This window comes from Crocuta crocuta, unplaced genomic scaffold (genome assembly GCF_008692635.1).
Source record: "Crocuta crocuta isolate KB4526 unplaced genomic scaffold, BGI_CrCroc_1.0 scaffold25, whole genome shotgun sequence".
NCBI lineage: Eukaryota > Metazoa > Chordata > Mammalia > Carnivora > Hyaenidae > Crocuta > Crocuta crocuta.
In genome coordinates this window covers 3,382,695-3,398,544 of record NW_027532015.1, presented here as the reverse complement: position 1 = coordinate 3,398,544, position 15,850 = coordinate 3,382,695, and the positions used below count along the sequence as shown (strand labels likewise).

At 52.0% G+C, this 15,850-nt stretch overlaps 1 protein-coding gene and 1 non-coding gene across 2 annotated transcripts in view; one reads left to right on the top strand and one right to left on the bottom strand.

Annotated features, from left to right (window-relative positions):
* ZC3H12D (zinc finger CCCH-type containing 12D) overlaps positions 1-15,850 on the bottom strand; it is a 31,168-nt gene that overhangs the window by 7,621 nt on the left and 7,697 nt on the right. The window contains exons 2-3 of the mRNA XM_077776156.1: positions 13,202-13,577; positions 3,747-3,886 (exon numbers count right to left, since the gene is read on the bottom strand). Coding sequence (XP_077632282.1) covers positions 3,747-3,886; positions 13,202-13,506 — 445 coding nt within the window. The 5' untranslated portion in view covers positions 13,507-13,577. The remainder of the gene's footprint in view (positions 1-3,746; positions 3,887-13,201; positions 13,578-15,850) is intronic.
* Positions 10,541-10,625, top strand: TRNAS-UGA (transfer RNA serine (anticodon UGA)). Its single transcript has one exon. It is a non-coding gene; the product is annotated as a tRNA-Ser (tRNA).

Sequence of the window (15,850 nt, the reverse complement as noted above, 5' to 3'; positions counted from 1 at the left end):
ACCCAGGCGCCCCTACAAAGGATAATTTTTAAAGCCACCTACGCAATACTCCCATAGAGATATAAAACGCGGCCGTGTTTTTGAAGTCCCCATCGCCCCTCCCACGTGGCATGTCCTGACGCCCCTTTGACGTAGCCCAATTTTTAGACTTCGTGCTCATAGTTCCCTTCCTTTCATTTTGAAAAATGTGTATGTATGCATCTCCCCAAAAGGACTGTTTTTAATGTGATTGGGACCTCTGGACTTTACACAACCAGGAACTTCTGGACTGTACACATTCTTGTGCTCTTGCTTTCTTCCTGTAACAGCGTGTTGGGGCGGTTTGGCTGGGTCCCAGTGTCCACACTGTCAAGTCTGCACGTCAGTATCTGGGGACGGGAGGACAAGGATTTCTCTAGGGAGTGGCTCTACGAGTGATAGAGCCGGGTGGTAGGGACAGGCACTCGCCAAGACAGCACTGGAATCTTCTCCAAGCAGTTGTATCAGGTGACCACCAAACACAGCGTTCAAGACCTAGTCATGGCCTGGCTTTCCAGGTTTCTGAATTTTTGCCAGTCTCCTGGGCATACAGTGGCCTTTTATTGTGGTTTTGTTTTGCATTTCTTTGGGTACTAATGAGGTTGCGTGTCTTTTCACGCGTTTATTGGCCATTTATGTCTTCTCTTCTGTGAAAGGCCCATTCATGCTTTGGTTCATCTTTCTGTTGGTCCTTTGTCTTTGTCTTATTCATTAGGAGATTCTGGACAGTAACCCTTCGTCAGGAATGTGTGATGGATCGCCTCTCCCAGCTTAAGGCTTGTCTTTTCTTTTTTGTTGTTGTTTTTTGTGGTATCCACTAATGAACAGAATTTTAATGCAGTCAAATTTACGAATCTTTTCCCTGAAGCTTTGCACTTGTTGTGACTTGTCTAAAATTCCTTCCCTACCCCAAAGCGGTTTCCCTACCCTTTACCCATACTAGATTTAAATATTACACAACTGTTGAGAGCCACCCTTCTCCATGTTCAGACTATAATGCGTAATTTAGGGTAAGCATTGCATGGTGGAGAACTGAACACAAGTATTTATCGCTGCCTCCTTCTCATAATCCTATCGAAATGGTAGTAAAGAAGTATAGAACGGGGAGGGGACCCATAATCACATTAGAATTTGCCGGGGAACAGCAGCGAACCCAGGAAACCATATCGAATGCCCAGCACATAGGAAGCCATAGCCTAGAACATGGATAGAAGGCGGAAGCAGATGTGGGGCCGTTCTCCCTGCAAAGGCCCCGAGTGTTCAGCAAGCCTGTGGAGAGGAAGTCGGAAGTGGAGAGGGAGTCGGAAGTGGAGAGGGAGTCGGAAGTGGAGAGGAAGTCACAAGTCTGCAGAAGTCAGGGTAACACCCGAAAGGCTACTCCTGGGGCAGGTGCACACACCTTTCCCCTACCCTCACCTCTATAAGGAAAGTGCGATATCTCTAGAAGGGAGGAGGTTCCCAGGTGGCCTTTGAACTCCTAGAGCAAAGCCATCATGGGGCACTCTGTGCTGTGCCGTGGGCAGAGCTGCCCAGCCGCCCGCCTGCTCCACGCAGCATCTGCCCAAGTGAAATCTGCTGGTCTACACTGGCCGTCAGCCCTGCCACTCCTGGGAAGACCCACATACCCGGAGAGAAGACGTGAGGAAATCACAGAGAGGTGTAACTAACCAACCTGGCTCTTTATTCACAAATAAAAACTGACAACCAAACAAGTACTAGAACTTTGAGAAGCACGCATGCGCGCGCGCACACACACACACTCACACACACTCATTCACACCCACATTCACACAGGCACACTTACATCCACAAGCACACCCCCATCCCCCCACATATACACCCACCTACACACACCCCACACACACCTATACATGCACTCACACACATGCACACACACCCACAAACACACCCCACACCCCCACATACACACCCACCTACACACAGCACCCCCACCGACCTACACACACTCACACACACACACACACACTCTCACCCCCTACATACCCATACATACATACACACCCCACACGCACTCACACACTCATACACACGCACACAACCAAAAACACACCCCACACACACCTACGCACACGCACGCATGCACACATACACACCCCACATACACACACACAGAGAAATGAAGAGGACTGACCCAAGAAAAAATAAATAGGATTCTCAGAACTTAAAGAGAACTTATTAAAGTCTATATTACTATAGAAATAATCAAAGGATACTTCATCCCTAAGACAAGAATATATTTTTAATGTTTATTTATTTTTGAGAGAGAGAGAGAGAGAAACAGAGTGTAAGCCAGGGAGGGGCAGAGAGAGAGGGAGACACAGAATCCCAAGCAGGCTCCAGGCTCCAAGCTGTCAGCACAGACCCTGACACCAGGCTCGAACTTACGGACTGCAAGATCATGACCTGAGCCAAAGTCAGATGCTTAACTGACTGAGCCACCCAGGTGCCCCAAGAATATCTTTGTTTTTAATTTGAAAGAGAGAGAGAGAGAGAGAGAGAGCGCTCATGTGAGTGATGGAAGTGGCAGAGGAACAGAGAGAAAGAACTTAAGCAGGCTCCATGCTCAGCACGTAGCCCGATGTGGGACTCAATCCCACAACCCTGGGATCATCACCTGAGCCGAAATCAAGAGTCAGAGGCTCAACTGACTGAGCCACTCCAGTGCCCCAATAAGAATATCATTTTATTTTTAGGATAAAGACAGAGAATCTGAAAGAGAAGACGCAGCAATTGGTAATCATTGACAGAATTAAGAACAACATAAAAAACTTTTGGTTAAAAGGCTGAAAGAAAAAAAAAAAAATCAAAGAAATCTCCCCGAATCACCAAGAGGTCAGCCCTACCATCACTGAAGAAACAATGCCAACAGCGGCTTAGCATCTGACTTCTAGTAATAAGAAAGCCAAACAAAAACAAACAAATAAACAAAACCCTGTTTATTTAAACCACCTGCTCTATTATTTGTAGCTTAAAATATTCCTAGCTGATAAAAGAATTAAAAATAAAGAATTCCCTGGGATTTAGTTTGCTTTTTTAATTATTATAATTATTTTTAAATACGTTTGTTTTATGGCCAATGAATTTAACATTTATTTATTTTGGGGTGACAGAGGGAGACCAAGCACAGGGAGGGGCAGAGAGATGGAGAGACAGAATCCAAAGCAGGCTCCGGGCTCAGAGCTGTCAGCAAAGAGCCTGACGTGGGGCTCAAACATATGAACCACGAGCTCATGACCTGAGCCAAAGTTGGACGCTGAACCGACTGAGCCACCCAAGCATCCCTCCATTTTCTTTCTTTTTTTTTTTTTTTTAATGAAGAGATTGGAGTTGGTACACAGTAAACAAAGATCATTGAACCAAATGAATGTCTCTTTCAGATCCAATATTCTGTTAGGGGGGAGATGCAGATCCAGTGTTAAAAGCTGGAAGACACAATCGTTTGGGGGACTTAATCATTCACACTAAAAGACAAAATAAGTTGTTTATTCATCTATTCAATGACTATTTGCTGAGCACCTACTATATGCCAGGTATCGTGCTAGGTGCTAGGGCTATGACCATGAACATTTCATAGTTAGTGCTTCCATGGAGCTTACAGTCAGTGAGAAACACAGGCGTTAGCACGTAGCTAAGTAGACAATTGAGGGTAATGGTTACGAGAACTACCGAGGAGAGGTTCTCGTGAGCCGCTATCTGCTCCAGCATACCTCTGATAGGGGTATCAGATCTTGGTGGGTCTTTCCTCCAGGATGGGACAAAAACTTTGATGTAGGTGTGTCCTCTGTCTCGGAACCAATCCACGGCCAGCTGGATTCCCCGACAAGAGAAGGCTTCTTTATTTCCGTGGCTACAATGGGAAAACAAAGAAATCTGTAGAGTCACAGAAAGGGTTTCTGAAGAGTGATTTCTCCTGGGAAGAGCCTGAATCACAGCCCCAGAATCAAAGGGAATCAGGAAAAGTCTGCATTTTAAAAATAGCTCATTCTTTGCCAAAAAAAAAAAAAAAAAAAAAAAACCACCACACCCCTTAACTGGCACCGGGCAGCTTGTGACAGTGTGTGTGGAAAGGGTCTTGGACTCCTGGGATGTGCACCCCAAGGATTAGAGACAAGATCCCTTTTTTAGCTGAAGCTAATAAGGCCCAACATAAGATGGAGGAGAGTAGCCGTCTGCAGGTTCCTCTTACCCTGAGAGAGGGCTGTGTATGCGCCTATGGGGCTTCCCAAGCAAGGAGGCCGAGGTGCCCCAAAATTCCCCTGAAGCTTTAGTGGAGGCAGGAAGTAGATAGCAGTGGGAAAAAATACCCGGGACCAGGCAGGGCCTGGCGTGCCTTACTGAAGACTCTTCTTCTTCTTCTTTTTAAAATTTAATTTAATTTATTTTGAGAGATAGAGCAAGTAGGGGAGGTGCAGAGAGAAAGGGAGAGAGAATCACAAGCCAGCTCCGAACTATCAGTGTGGAGCCCGATGTGGGGCTCAAACCCACAAACTGTGAGATCATGACCTGAGTCCAAAACCAAGGGTCTAAGGCTTAACCAACCGAGCCACCCAGGCAGCCCAAACTCTTCTCCTAAGAGGAATGAGAAGCCACAGGAGGACTTGAAGGTGGGGGTATATGTGCTGTGCTGTGATACGATGCAATGTGTGTTTCAAAAAGCTCACTCTGGCAACACAGAGGACAGTAAATTAGAAGGGAGCAGGGTGGGGGTGACGTACCAGTTAAGAAGCTGTCACGGTCACCAAAACAAAACCGGATGGTGACTTGGACCGAGTGGGTGGCGGTGGATAAGGGTGAAGGGTAGGTGAACCTGAGAGCTATTTAGAAGGGAGAATCTGCAGAATGTGGTGACTGATTGGATCCTGGGTGATGGAGAAGAAGGCACTGAGGAGGCTTCCAGATCACTGGCTTGTGTGGCTGGTGGGTGCCCCCTTGAGACAAGGAGGTCTGGGGTGGGGTGGGGGGGAGCAGTGAGGACAGGGTTTAGAGGGAAAGACCACGAGTTTTGCCATGGACACATACTGAGTTGGAGGAGCCTCTGTAGGTGGTAATGCTGAGTTCTAGAAGAGGGTTCTGGGTGATGAAACGTGTAGGGTGTCTGTGCTTACACAGCACTTGAAGCCACGCAGGGAGAGAAATGCCTGATTCCCTGGAGAGAGAGTGAGGGGCCTGGGAGATGGGTGTGAGGGAGCTCTCGAACTCAGAGCTGCTTACGGCAGGGGTAGGGCAATCTCACAGGAGAGACACAAAGGCGCTCTCAGGCCAATAGGGAGGAAATCAGATGAGTGCCATGTTGTAGAAGCCGTGGGAAGGAGGCAGCCAGGAGCGGCTCAGAGAGACCCACGAGGCCTAAAAACATCCCTGAGAACAAGGCTGCGCAGGTCAGTGGTGTTTGGCTGGTGAAGAAGAGATGGGGATAGACGAGATGCCGAGATCGCAGAGTCAGTGGGACTTTGCCCGGGGTGCGATACAGCCTGGCCTCTGCTTCCAAGCAGCTGCCTGCAGCACTTTGTACCGGCCAGCAAGCTGCCCTGCTCCCACCACAGGACCTTTGAACCAGCTGTTTCTTCTCCTCCCTGCCCGGTCCACGCCTCCTTCTCCTACATATCTCAGCTTCATCTCCCCTTCCTCAGGAAAGCATCCCTGCCCTCTGGCCCCCCTCCCTGCCCTCCGGCCCCCCTCCGATTCCCCTATAATGAGTCCTAACGGCACACGCTTCTTCTGCCCGGCACTGGTCTCGGCTGAACGATTACACACACCCATGGGATGAACAGGTCTCCCCCTCTTTAACTCATAAGCTCCCTTTGCTCCCCATTGAATTCCCAGCACCCAGCATGGCGCCTGATGGTTGGTAATGGGACAGTAAAAATGTGTTGAATGCATGAAGGGCTGAGAAGACACAGGTCCCGTGAGCAGCTGGACCCCAGCAAGGGGGAAGAACTGGCCGGAAAGACAACGCAGGAAAGGCTCACTGTGTGTAGGGACCCAAGAAAGAACAGAGGGCCTGGGGCAGGGGGAGGAAGGAAAGGGGAGAGCCGTGTGGGTTCAGAGCCCGGGACACCCTCTGCTGAGATGCTGGCCTGCAGTAGCCTGCCCGCATCCAGATGAGGGCGACACTCCACGTTTGCAGGCTGTGCCTTCCCCTGTGCGTGGCCTCTCCCGCTATTTTCTCCGAGGGGGTCAGGATAGGTCTAGGCTGGTAAAGAGAAAAAGGGCATCTTTGCAAACACTCATCAACAGTATTGAAAGACAGGCTTTGGGGAGCTACAAGGGAGCTCTGCGTTGCTCTGGCTCCAGGAGCCTCTCAGGAAGCAGGCCTTGCGCCCTGCATCTGTAGTGTCTTCTTCCAGTTTAGAGAAAATGGTCCATTGGCCCTTGAGGCCAAGCTGTGAGGTTTATGCAAAGAGTTAAGGAGAAAATATCAATGTCTGTGGCGCAAAGAAAGGAAGTGGAAGCAGGCCCTCTGCCCCAGTGGAAGTTGAGAAAAGAACGGAGAGGGAGGAAGAAAGAGGAGGTCATTCACAGGGTCCTGGCCTGTGCACCCCACACCCATGCTTCACCCCCAAGCCAGAAGGGGAGGGGAAGGTGTAGAAACATCAGGACGGGTGTGAAGAGGAGGTCAAGGCTGGTCTCCTGCACAGCAGAGGCAGGTCGCAAGGCTCTGAGAGAAATCGGGGTTTCAGCGCCTCAGGCCAGGCGGTGCGTAGGTGACCAGGAAGCCACACACCATCCCTCGCCTGCCCCCAGGACTGGTGGATTGTCTGAGGCCTAGGGACGGACAAAGAGGCCCCTGGGAGGGGGGCAGGGCTCTAAGCCAGCATGGCATCCTGAAAGGCCAAATGGGACTGATGACCCTTCTATGTTGACCGTTCTGGAAGCCAAGCCAGGTCAGAGCAGCCACTCCGTAGCAGAGTCCAGTGAGGGTCCCAGTCCCCTTCTCCCAGCCAACATCAGGGGTCAAAGCCCCCAGATGTCACTTGGGAGTGGAGCAGGGGAGGGAGAGGAAACATGAACCCCAAGGCACCCAGAAGACGGAAGACACCAAGAAACCACAACTTGGTAAGTTTGGGTTTGCCCCTTGCCACCACTTAAACAGGTAGGGAAGAGATTGTATCTGAGAAAATATTTTCGGTGCACATCGAAGCAGGAATATGAACAACTGAGGATGCCCCACCCCACCCCCACCCCCAAATATGCCTCTGTCAGCGGCACAAGCCTATCCTCAGTTCTCAGGTAAATATATCACCACCACCATTCTTTTAAAACTGGCTTCATGGGGCACCTGGTTAGCCTCTGACTCTCGATTTCGGCTCATGTCATGATCTCACAGTTCATAGGTTTGAGCTCCGTGTTGAGCTCTATGTTGACAGCCCAGAGCCTGCTTAGGATTCTCTCTCTAAATAATAATTCTCTCTCTAAATAAATAAATACACTTAAAAAATGGTTTCTTGAGGTCTCTCCTTTCTGTGACCACACACCTGTTTCTGTGACTACACACCTTTGCCGTGTGTGTGGTTGGAGGGAGCATGTTCAGTGATGAGGATGAACCCAATTCCTCTGTGGAGGCAAAGGTGAGCAGGGCAACGGGTTCTGGTGACGATGGTCAGGGCCGCAGGCTGAGGCGGCCCTGGCTGGGGGCATGCAGAGGGGAAGGGATCGGCCATTCAGGAGTTCAGCAAGAGAAAAACTGAGGAACGGTGCTACCATCAGCTTCATGCAGCAAAACCCGGTCCCGTGGCCTCTCTGACCCACGACTCCAAGATGGCAGCCCTCAGCCAGGAGTTTCAAAAGGACAGTGAAGACCATTAAGACCAGAAGAAAGTGGAACAAGCAATCATCTGCCCATCGCCTTTCTTCCCCCCCTAAGAAGTACTCTCCTCTCCAGCTCTCACTCCAGACAAGGGAAGTCAGGGGCTGACCCCTGGAATCACTAAGCTGGTGTCTCTTGAATGGAGGGTTTTCATTCAGGTCTATTGTTTTGCGGGACTGGATTCCCACACGCCCCACCCCGACCTCCCCGCTGAGCCTTCTGGTCTCTTTTGAGATGTGAGGATTGTTACTGTTCAATCATTGCCACATTTTTTTAACCAACCTTTGAGGTCGGTAAAAACCTCATAACCTTATGGCTGCCATATTTCTGACCACAGAAAGCCTTGGCCTATGGCAGGATTGAAGCCACACGCAGGGACCACCTTCTCACCACAGGGGGCAGGTCTGTCCCTGGTTGTCCGCAGAGCTCTCAGGCAAGAAAGCACTCACGGTCACCCTGGGTTCGCACCCCTCGGTATACGGAGGTAAATGCATAAGCCAAAAGCACTGATTTATTTGTGTATCCCTCCATCTCCTCAACATCAATTTATGAATATCCTCAGTGAGGCTCTGTGCTGGGTCCTCAGAGACCAGAGAACAAGACGGACCTCACTCCTGCTTCTTGGAGCTCATTTTGAATATTTGTAGAGTCCTGTGTCCCAGGCCACTTTACACTTGGCCCTTCAGTCATTACAGTGAGCCCCTGAGGAAGCGACCTTCCTCTCACCGCACCCTTGAGGAAACTGAAGCAAAGAAAGGTCTCCAGTGGCAGATCTCAGAGCCTGATCTGTTGGGTTGCAAACTCCTCCTCCCCCCCTCTTCTTCCATTTATTCCTGCCCCTCCCCAGGAAACCCCCCACCCACCCACATCCAGAAAGCGGCTGCTTTGGAGCCTTAAGTCATCTGCTATTAAAATGCTTGAGTTTGGGGGAGGGACCTTAGGGCTTCTTAACAGTCGCTGTGAACCAGCTCATCACCGCCAGCTGAGAGCCAGGGCCTGGGAAAAGGAGACGGAAGAGGCAGGTTTTGAATAAAGGGAGGGTGCTGAGGGGAAGTGGGTGGGTGCCCGAGGCAAAGTGTCTGCAGGACAATTACGCCCGGGCGCCCACAGTCAGCACGGCCACTTGCGGTAAGTGGACCATCACTGTAGCGGTGACTGCTGTCTGGGAGGTGACTCGCAGACCAGTCCCCTGGAGAGCAAGGTGGTGCTTGTGGGGTGGGGGGGGCGTGGGGGAGGAAAGGAGAAGATGCTCCCTTCGGGGCAGAAGATGCACAGGCACACCCCTCGGAGACACACTCTTTCTTATCTGGGGTTAAATTGCAAACACTCTGAATCTGGAGTTTATAGCCTTTTCTTCCACCAAGAGATCTCTCCCCTCTCCCCAGCTCAGAGCCGGGCGGGGGGGGGGGGGCGGGGGGGNAACTGGGTGCAGACCCGGGTAGGAGCCCCAAGCCAGCGTGGGCCAGAGTCAACGCCAGGGCGCAGAAGCAGGCCCGACCCCCAGCCCAGCAGCGAGTCTTCCTTCCGCGAGCAGCCCACTGAGGGAGGCTGATGAAACCCCCCATTGCCGGCCTGAGCTCTTGTCACTGAAGGTTCGGTCCCCCAGAATGAGCCAGCTTCTGTTGTTTCCGAGAGCCCAAACATGTAAATGACGGCCAGGTCAAAAGGCCCTCGCACCCCAACGCGGGGACTGATTTAAACGAAACCCTTGTCTGGGGCAGCAGGAGGATGTGAAATTATCAGGTGGTTTTCCCCCAAGCTGAAGTCCTCGCAAATCACTCTTTTCCTAAATTTGCCTACAGAATGTGCAACGCAGGGGGCGCGTTTGTCAGGCAGGCAGGTACCGGCCGCTGGCACGGGGGGGTCCGCGCTCCTCGCAAACACCGCGATGCAGCTCTTAACACGCGTGTCGTGAAAGCCACCTTCTTTGTCAAACCCGCTGGACGCTTTCTTTAGCTCTTTCTGGAGCTCACATCCTCCTCTCTCCTGTGAGTACACACACACCCCTTAAAGGTACAGGCCTTGTGCTTGGTAATCACTCTCTGGGAGGCTAGCCCCCCAGGGCCACCTTTCCATGCACATGTGATGCCCCGGGGGCGGGGGGGGGGGTTCCCAGAGATCACCTGGTGAGGAGGAGGCAGCACATCCTGTCTGCAGGGGGCAAGCGGGGGCTCCTCCTACTGGGGAAGGGCTCTGGTCAGCACCGGCAGGCTCTGGCCCCCAAATAAAGTCCGTGGGGGTCAGGGTCTCCCACCCTGAGGCACTTTTGAAGGCTGGGCAGTGGGAAAGCCAAAGGCACATGGTGCTGGAGGAAGTGCAGGGCTTTGGAAAGAGCTCAGAAAGCAGAGCCTGGCACTCATTGCTCTGTGACCTGGGGCAAATTACTTAGTCTCTCTGAACCTCTGCAGAAGAAGAGAGATTCCTTTCTATGAAAAATGCATTTACTTCTTGCATGCATGCATAAAATAATCACCTTGAATCCTAGAATGCTACAAATGAAAAGCCATTTAAGATCAATATTATTTAGTCCAACCTCTTAATTGTATAAACATGGCTCAAAACCATCATGTGACTCACTGTTGAGGCCCCACAGCTGAAAAGCTAGATCTGTACAGTCCAGTACCGAGGCGCTCATCACAAGTGGCTATTTACATTTAAATTCAAATTAATTCAAAAGAAAGAAAATGTTGGGGCGCCTGGCTGGCTCAGTTGGTTGAGCATCTGACTTGAGATCAGGTCATGATCTTGCGGTTTGTGGGTTCAAACCCCATGTCAGGCTCTGTGCTGACAGCTCAGAGCCTGGAGCCTTTTTCAGATTCTGTGTCTCCCTCTCTCTGCCCCTCCCCTGCTCGGGCTCTGTCTCTCTGTCTCTCAAAAATAAACATTAAAAAGAAAGAAAGAAAATGTAAAGTTCAGTTCCTTCATCATGATGGCCACATTTCAAGAAGCACTGTTAATGGACAGTGCGGGTATAGAACTTTCCATCATGGAAGGGAGGTTTTACTGGGCAGCTCTCAGCTAGAGGTCAGGACTCAGATCTTTGGACTCTCGGTGGCTCCTAAGGGCGGCAAGGACATGGGCTCCAATCTGCCTTTTAAGTCCTTCCCCATTTCTTCCAGCACCAGGCAGCGTATGAAGTGGCCCCCTCTTCCAAAACAGAGCGTGGCAAAGTCTGCAACACTACAAAACCTCAGAAAGGAGAATTTTCAGAAATCACGTTTCTGAGGTTAACTGAGTTTTGAGGTCAAGTGATAATAACTAGACACCGCGTTGGGTTTCAACCACCCATTGCCTCTGATGGGTAAGCCCCACGCTTAAATCTAGGCTGCACAACTGAGATCTGGCAGAGCCCGAAGGTCATGGGTCCTATTGACACTCTGGCTGGAGGACACAGGCAGTGTTATTGTAGGAGAAGGAGCAGGCAGTGGGGCAGAGAGCCAGACACCCCTTCGGTCTCCCAGAATGGCCACTGAACAAGTCAGGCCCCGCCCACCAGGTGGTGGTTGTGCGATGTGCCTTTTGTCCCCGACTCGGCATGTAGGAGCAGAGGAAGGGAGGGGATGTGTGTGTGTGTGTGTGTGTGTGTGCGCACACGCACGCGCGTGTGTGCACATATGGGTACACACACTGAGGTCTCACACAAACACATGTGCTCTTGTTAACCAAGATGGCGTGCAGGCAGCAAGTGTGTGAAAAGCGTTGGCCTTCTGGCATGTTCTTCACAAGAAGCCTGAGTGATGGCTTCCGTTTGTCCCCCACACAGATCCAACGCAAAGGAATTAAACGGATTACGGTTGTGGGGGAGGGGACTAAATGGGTTTAGCTGGGACACATCATGGTCACACACAAGTAGAAGATGTGCTTTGAGTTTGAATCCCGAGCAGCAACAGAGATTTTCAGCAAAGTAAAACCCTCCGGCGCCACCCTATGGAAACAATCCCTAAAAACTGTGTGGTCCCCAGGAGAGCAAGCCCACCTTTCCCTGCGGCAGCTGAAGCGGCCCTTCCAGCCCACAGCCATTCTGCTCTTTTGATCTGGAATCACAGAGCTGCTACAGTCTTAGGGCTCAAAGGTCTTCAATTTAGGCAACACCCTCTTACCTTTAGAGCCTCCTTTCTCTGGATGCCCAGGAGAGGTGGCTGGTCCTGAGCAGGCAGAGGCCAGGCCCCTCACAACCCTCGCACACCCTTAGAACCTNCTGGTGCCTCCATGGGAGCTTGTGTGTGGACGTTACAGAGACCTGAGGAGCAGCCCAGGGCGGCCCCGCTGGCCACAACTTGAACAATGGCCACGCAGGGCACACAGGGACAGCGCCCAGGGCCGGGCCAGCCTGGGTAGCATGATTCCAAACTTCCATCCTGCAGTGCCAAGTCCAGAGTGAGGCCAGATCCCCAGGGAAAGCCGCTGGACCTGTCAGCCAAAGGACGGACACCCGCTGCACACATTTAGCACCGCAGAGAACGCTCCTTCTCTCAGTTCCCACCCAGAGCTCAGCTTTTGAAAGGGGAAGTGCATCTATTTACAGCCACAAGTGACCCGTTTCCTATGGATCTGCCCTTTGCCCGACGGTAACCAAGGCAAGAAGTCGCAAACCGCACTGCTGGGCGCAGAGCCTCCTCCTGGCCGGCGTGGAGCGCGGCTGAGCCGGTGAGGGCGGCTTGAGCGAACTGAGCCGCGGCAGGGAACGCACCGGGGCTGCGCGTGCCCCTCTCATCGCTGACCCACACAGAGCTGCCGATGCACAAACACTGGCAATNTCCCCGACCTCCCCAGGGGGCCCCAGCACCCCCAGCCACCCCCTCAGCACCTCTCCCCCCCGCCAAAAGAGGGTTTCTAGTCCAAGTACATTTTCCCCTCTGATTCTCATTGCCTTTAGAGAAGTAGCAAAGCTGCCTATTAGCCTGTGTCACAGAAGAGGAAGCTTGAGATACTATGGCTTTCTGAGTCACACGGCTGGTTGGGGACAGGCTCTAGACAAGAAGCCACATCTGCCGAGGAGAGCGCTAGGCTCCCCCAGGCATCGACTGCCTTTCTCAGAAGAAAGTCTCTCTCCACGCTGATAGGATAACAGCTACCCCATGTCGAACCCTTACTCCGCATCAGGCACTGCCCTAGGCATTCTGTGCAGCTCTGGTTCTTATGACTGCCTTCTAGGGAGGTTTTGTACCCATTCTACAGATGGAGAAAGTGAGGCTCAGAGAGGTTAAGTGACTCACTTAAGGCCACACAGCTACTAAAGGGCTGGAATGGGGATTCAAAGGCCCATCCATTAGCCCCCAGACCGCTCTTTGGACAAAACCACTGAAAAAGAGGGACAGGTCTCCCACCCCGGGGCTCCAGGATGAAGAAAACTACCTCATTGCCACGTTGCTGCCGTCGATCACTATGGGTCGCAAGGAACTGGCCGGGCCTCCACGGTCGTCTTCCAGCTCGGCCGGCAGCCCGCAGTGGGCAGGGTCCAGGGGTCCGCAGGAGCCCCTGGGAACGAGCAGGGGCCCGGCGCTGCTCTCGTGGGCCCCGGGGCGGCTGCCGGTCTGGATCAGCTCCCGCAGCACGTCATTGACCAGGGCGTCCTCACCCAGCTTGCCCAGCACCCTGACCACATCCTCCCGGCCGTAGCCCAGCTTCTGGAAGAACTCCATCTTGCTTGAGCGCTCCATGCTGTGCCCGCCGGGGCCCTGGTGACGGTCCTGCCCCCAGCTGCCCTCTGGCAGGGCCACGCCGGCATGAGCTAAAGAGAAAAAGCATCCATCAGGTGTTTTCTGAGCGCCCGGGGCCTGGAGGCTGTCGGGTTACTGAGGGCACAGTCTGCGTGCTCCCTCCCTGCCTTATCTGTCAGGAAATCATGTTGCCTGGTCCCCTTGGGGATTTTCAGTTGCTCGGTGTGGTTGGGGAGCCGCAGATGCAATCACGCTGCTTCTACTCGTGCACTTTCTGCGGCCTTCTCCCCACACAGGTGCCCCCGCAAGGACTCCCCCCCACCGGGCCGGAGGCGCCAAGGCCAGCCGAGCAAACCACCCCACACTGGGACATGTGTACACAGGCCAAGGAAGTGTTTCCGGGGCTCCAGCCTGGGCTGGGGTGCACCCCCACCCCCCAAACTCAGTCGCTGAGGCCCTATCTCCCGGTACCTCAGAACTCTTTGTAGAAGGATCTGTAAAGAGTTGATAAAGTGGAAATGAGCTCCTTAGGGTGATTCCTGGCCAATATGACTAGAGTCCTTATAAAAGGGGACATCTGAACACAGATGGGGACAGGGGAAGACCATGCGAAGGCCCAGGGAAAAGATAACCATCTACAAGCTAGAGAGAGAGGCCTCAGAAGAAATCATCTCAGCCAACACCTTCATCTCGGGCTTCTAGGCACCGGAGCTATAAGGCAATAGGACCAAGAATAAATAAAATATCACATATGTGATGTGTTATGTAATACACGCCAAACCTGTGGTGTTGTATTAGTATTATAGCAGGCCTGGAAAATTAACATAGCTTCTCAGCTTAAAGAGGAGAAAGTGCTTCCTGGTACATTCCATTCTCAGAAAAGCAATGCTCTGGCCCAAATTTGGCTCTGTGCACAGCACAACTTTCCCTAGGAATTAATTCAGATGATAGTAGACCTGTAAATTAGAAGGTCCTAACCCCCTTTTGATCTTTTCCACCCGGCCTCACTGCCTGGCCTGTACTTTGGGGGTGGCGGGGAGGTGGGGGCTCAGCCCAACATGCGTTTACAAAAAGCAGATTGAATCAACACGAACCCTCTGGACAGACTGGGTCCCTTGCTCTTTTCTACTCACAGACACCGAGAGCTTTCAAAACTCATTTGAAAATTCAGACATCAGCATGAAAACATAGTGTGGGAAAAAGTGAAATAATGTCAAAGTATAAAGGATAAAAAGAGAGGGGCGCCTGGGTGGCTCAGTCGGTTAAGTGTCCGGCGCTTGATTTCCGCTCAGGTCATGATCTCACGGTTCATGAGTTGAAGCCCTGCCTCGGGCTCTGTGCTGACTGCGATAACCCTGCTTAGTACTCTCTCTCTTCTTCTCTCTGCCCCTTCCCTGCTTATGCTTTCTCTTCCTCTCTCTCTCTCTCTCTCAAAATAAATAAATAAACTTTTTTTTTTTTAAAAGAAAAAATTAGAGCGCCTGGGTGGCTCAGTCAGTTAAGCGCCTGACTTCACTCAGGTCATGATCTCACGGTTCATGAGTTCAAGACCCGTGTCAGGCTCTGTGCTGACAGCTCGGAGCCTGGAGCCTGTTTCGGACTCTGTGTCTCCCTCTCTCTCTGACCCTCCCCTGCTCACGCTGCGTCTCTCTCTCAGAAATAAATAAAACATTAGGGGCGCCTGGGTGGCTTAGTCGGTTAAGCGTCTGACTTTCGCTTAGGTCATGATCTCGCAGTTTGTGGGTTCAGGCCCCGCGTCGGGCTCTGTGCTGACTGCCAGCTCAGAGCCTGGAGCCTGTTTCAGTCTGTGACTCCCTCTGTCTCTGACCCTCCCCTGCTCATGCTGTCTCTCTCTCTCTCTCTTTCTCTCTCTCTCCTAGAAATAATTTTAAAAAAATTTTTTTAAGAAATAAATAAAACATTAAAAAAATTGTTTAAGAAAAATGCATTTGGGAAATCTTTCCATGCTGGGTATCTGTTGTGCTGCCCACTGCATCTCCGGCGCCTGGCCAGCTGACGCTCCCTGCCCATTTGCTGGATGAACGGATGGTCGGCGTGTAACCACGTGCCAGCTGATGGAAGTTCAGCTTCCCTACCATGTCTCCCTGCTACAAATCAGGCTCAGTAGCCACTCATGCACATCTTTGTCCCCCATCTCCTCAAGATGACAGGTTGTCTACTGCTCCCAGTCTCCTGCTGGCATCCTCCGCGGCACCCACGACTTCCTACTGGATCTCAGCGTGCCCCGCCCCCGTTCCCTGTGGGGATGCTCCCCTTAGCGCAGGAACCCCAGTGAAGGGACCAGGTCTGGCTCTGGCAGGAGGAGGGGTTTCGCAGCCAGTAT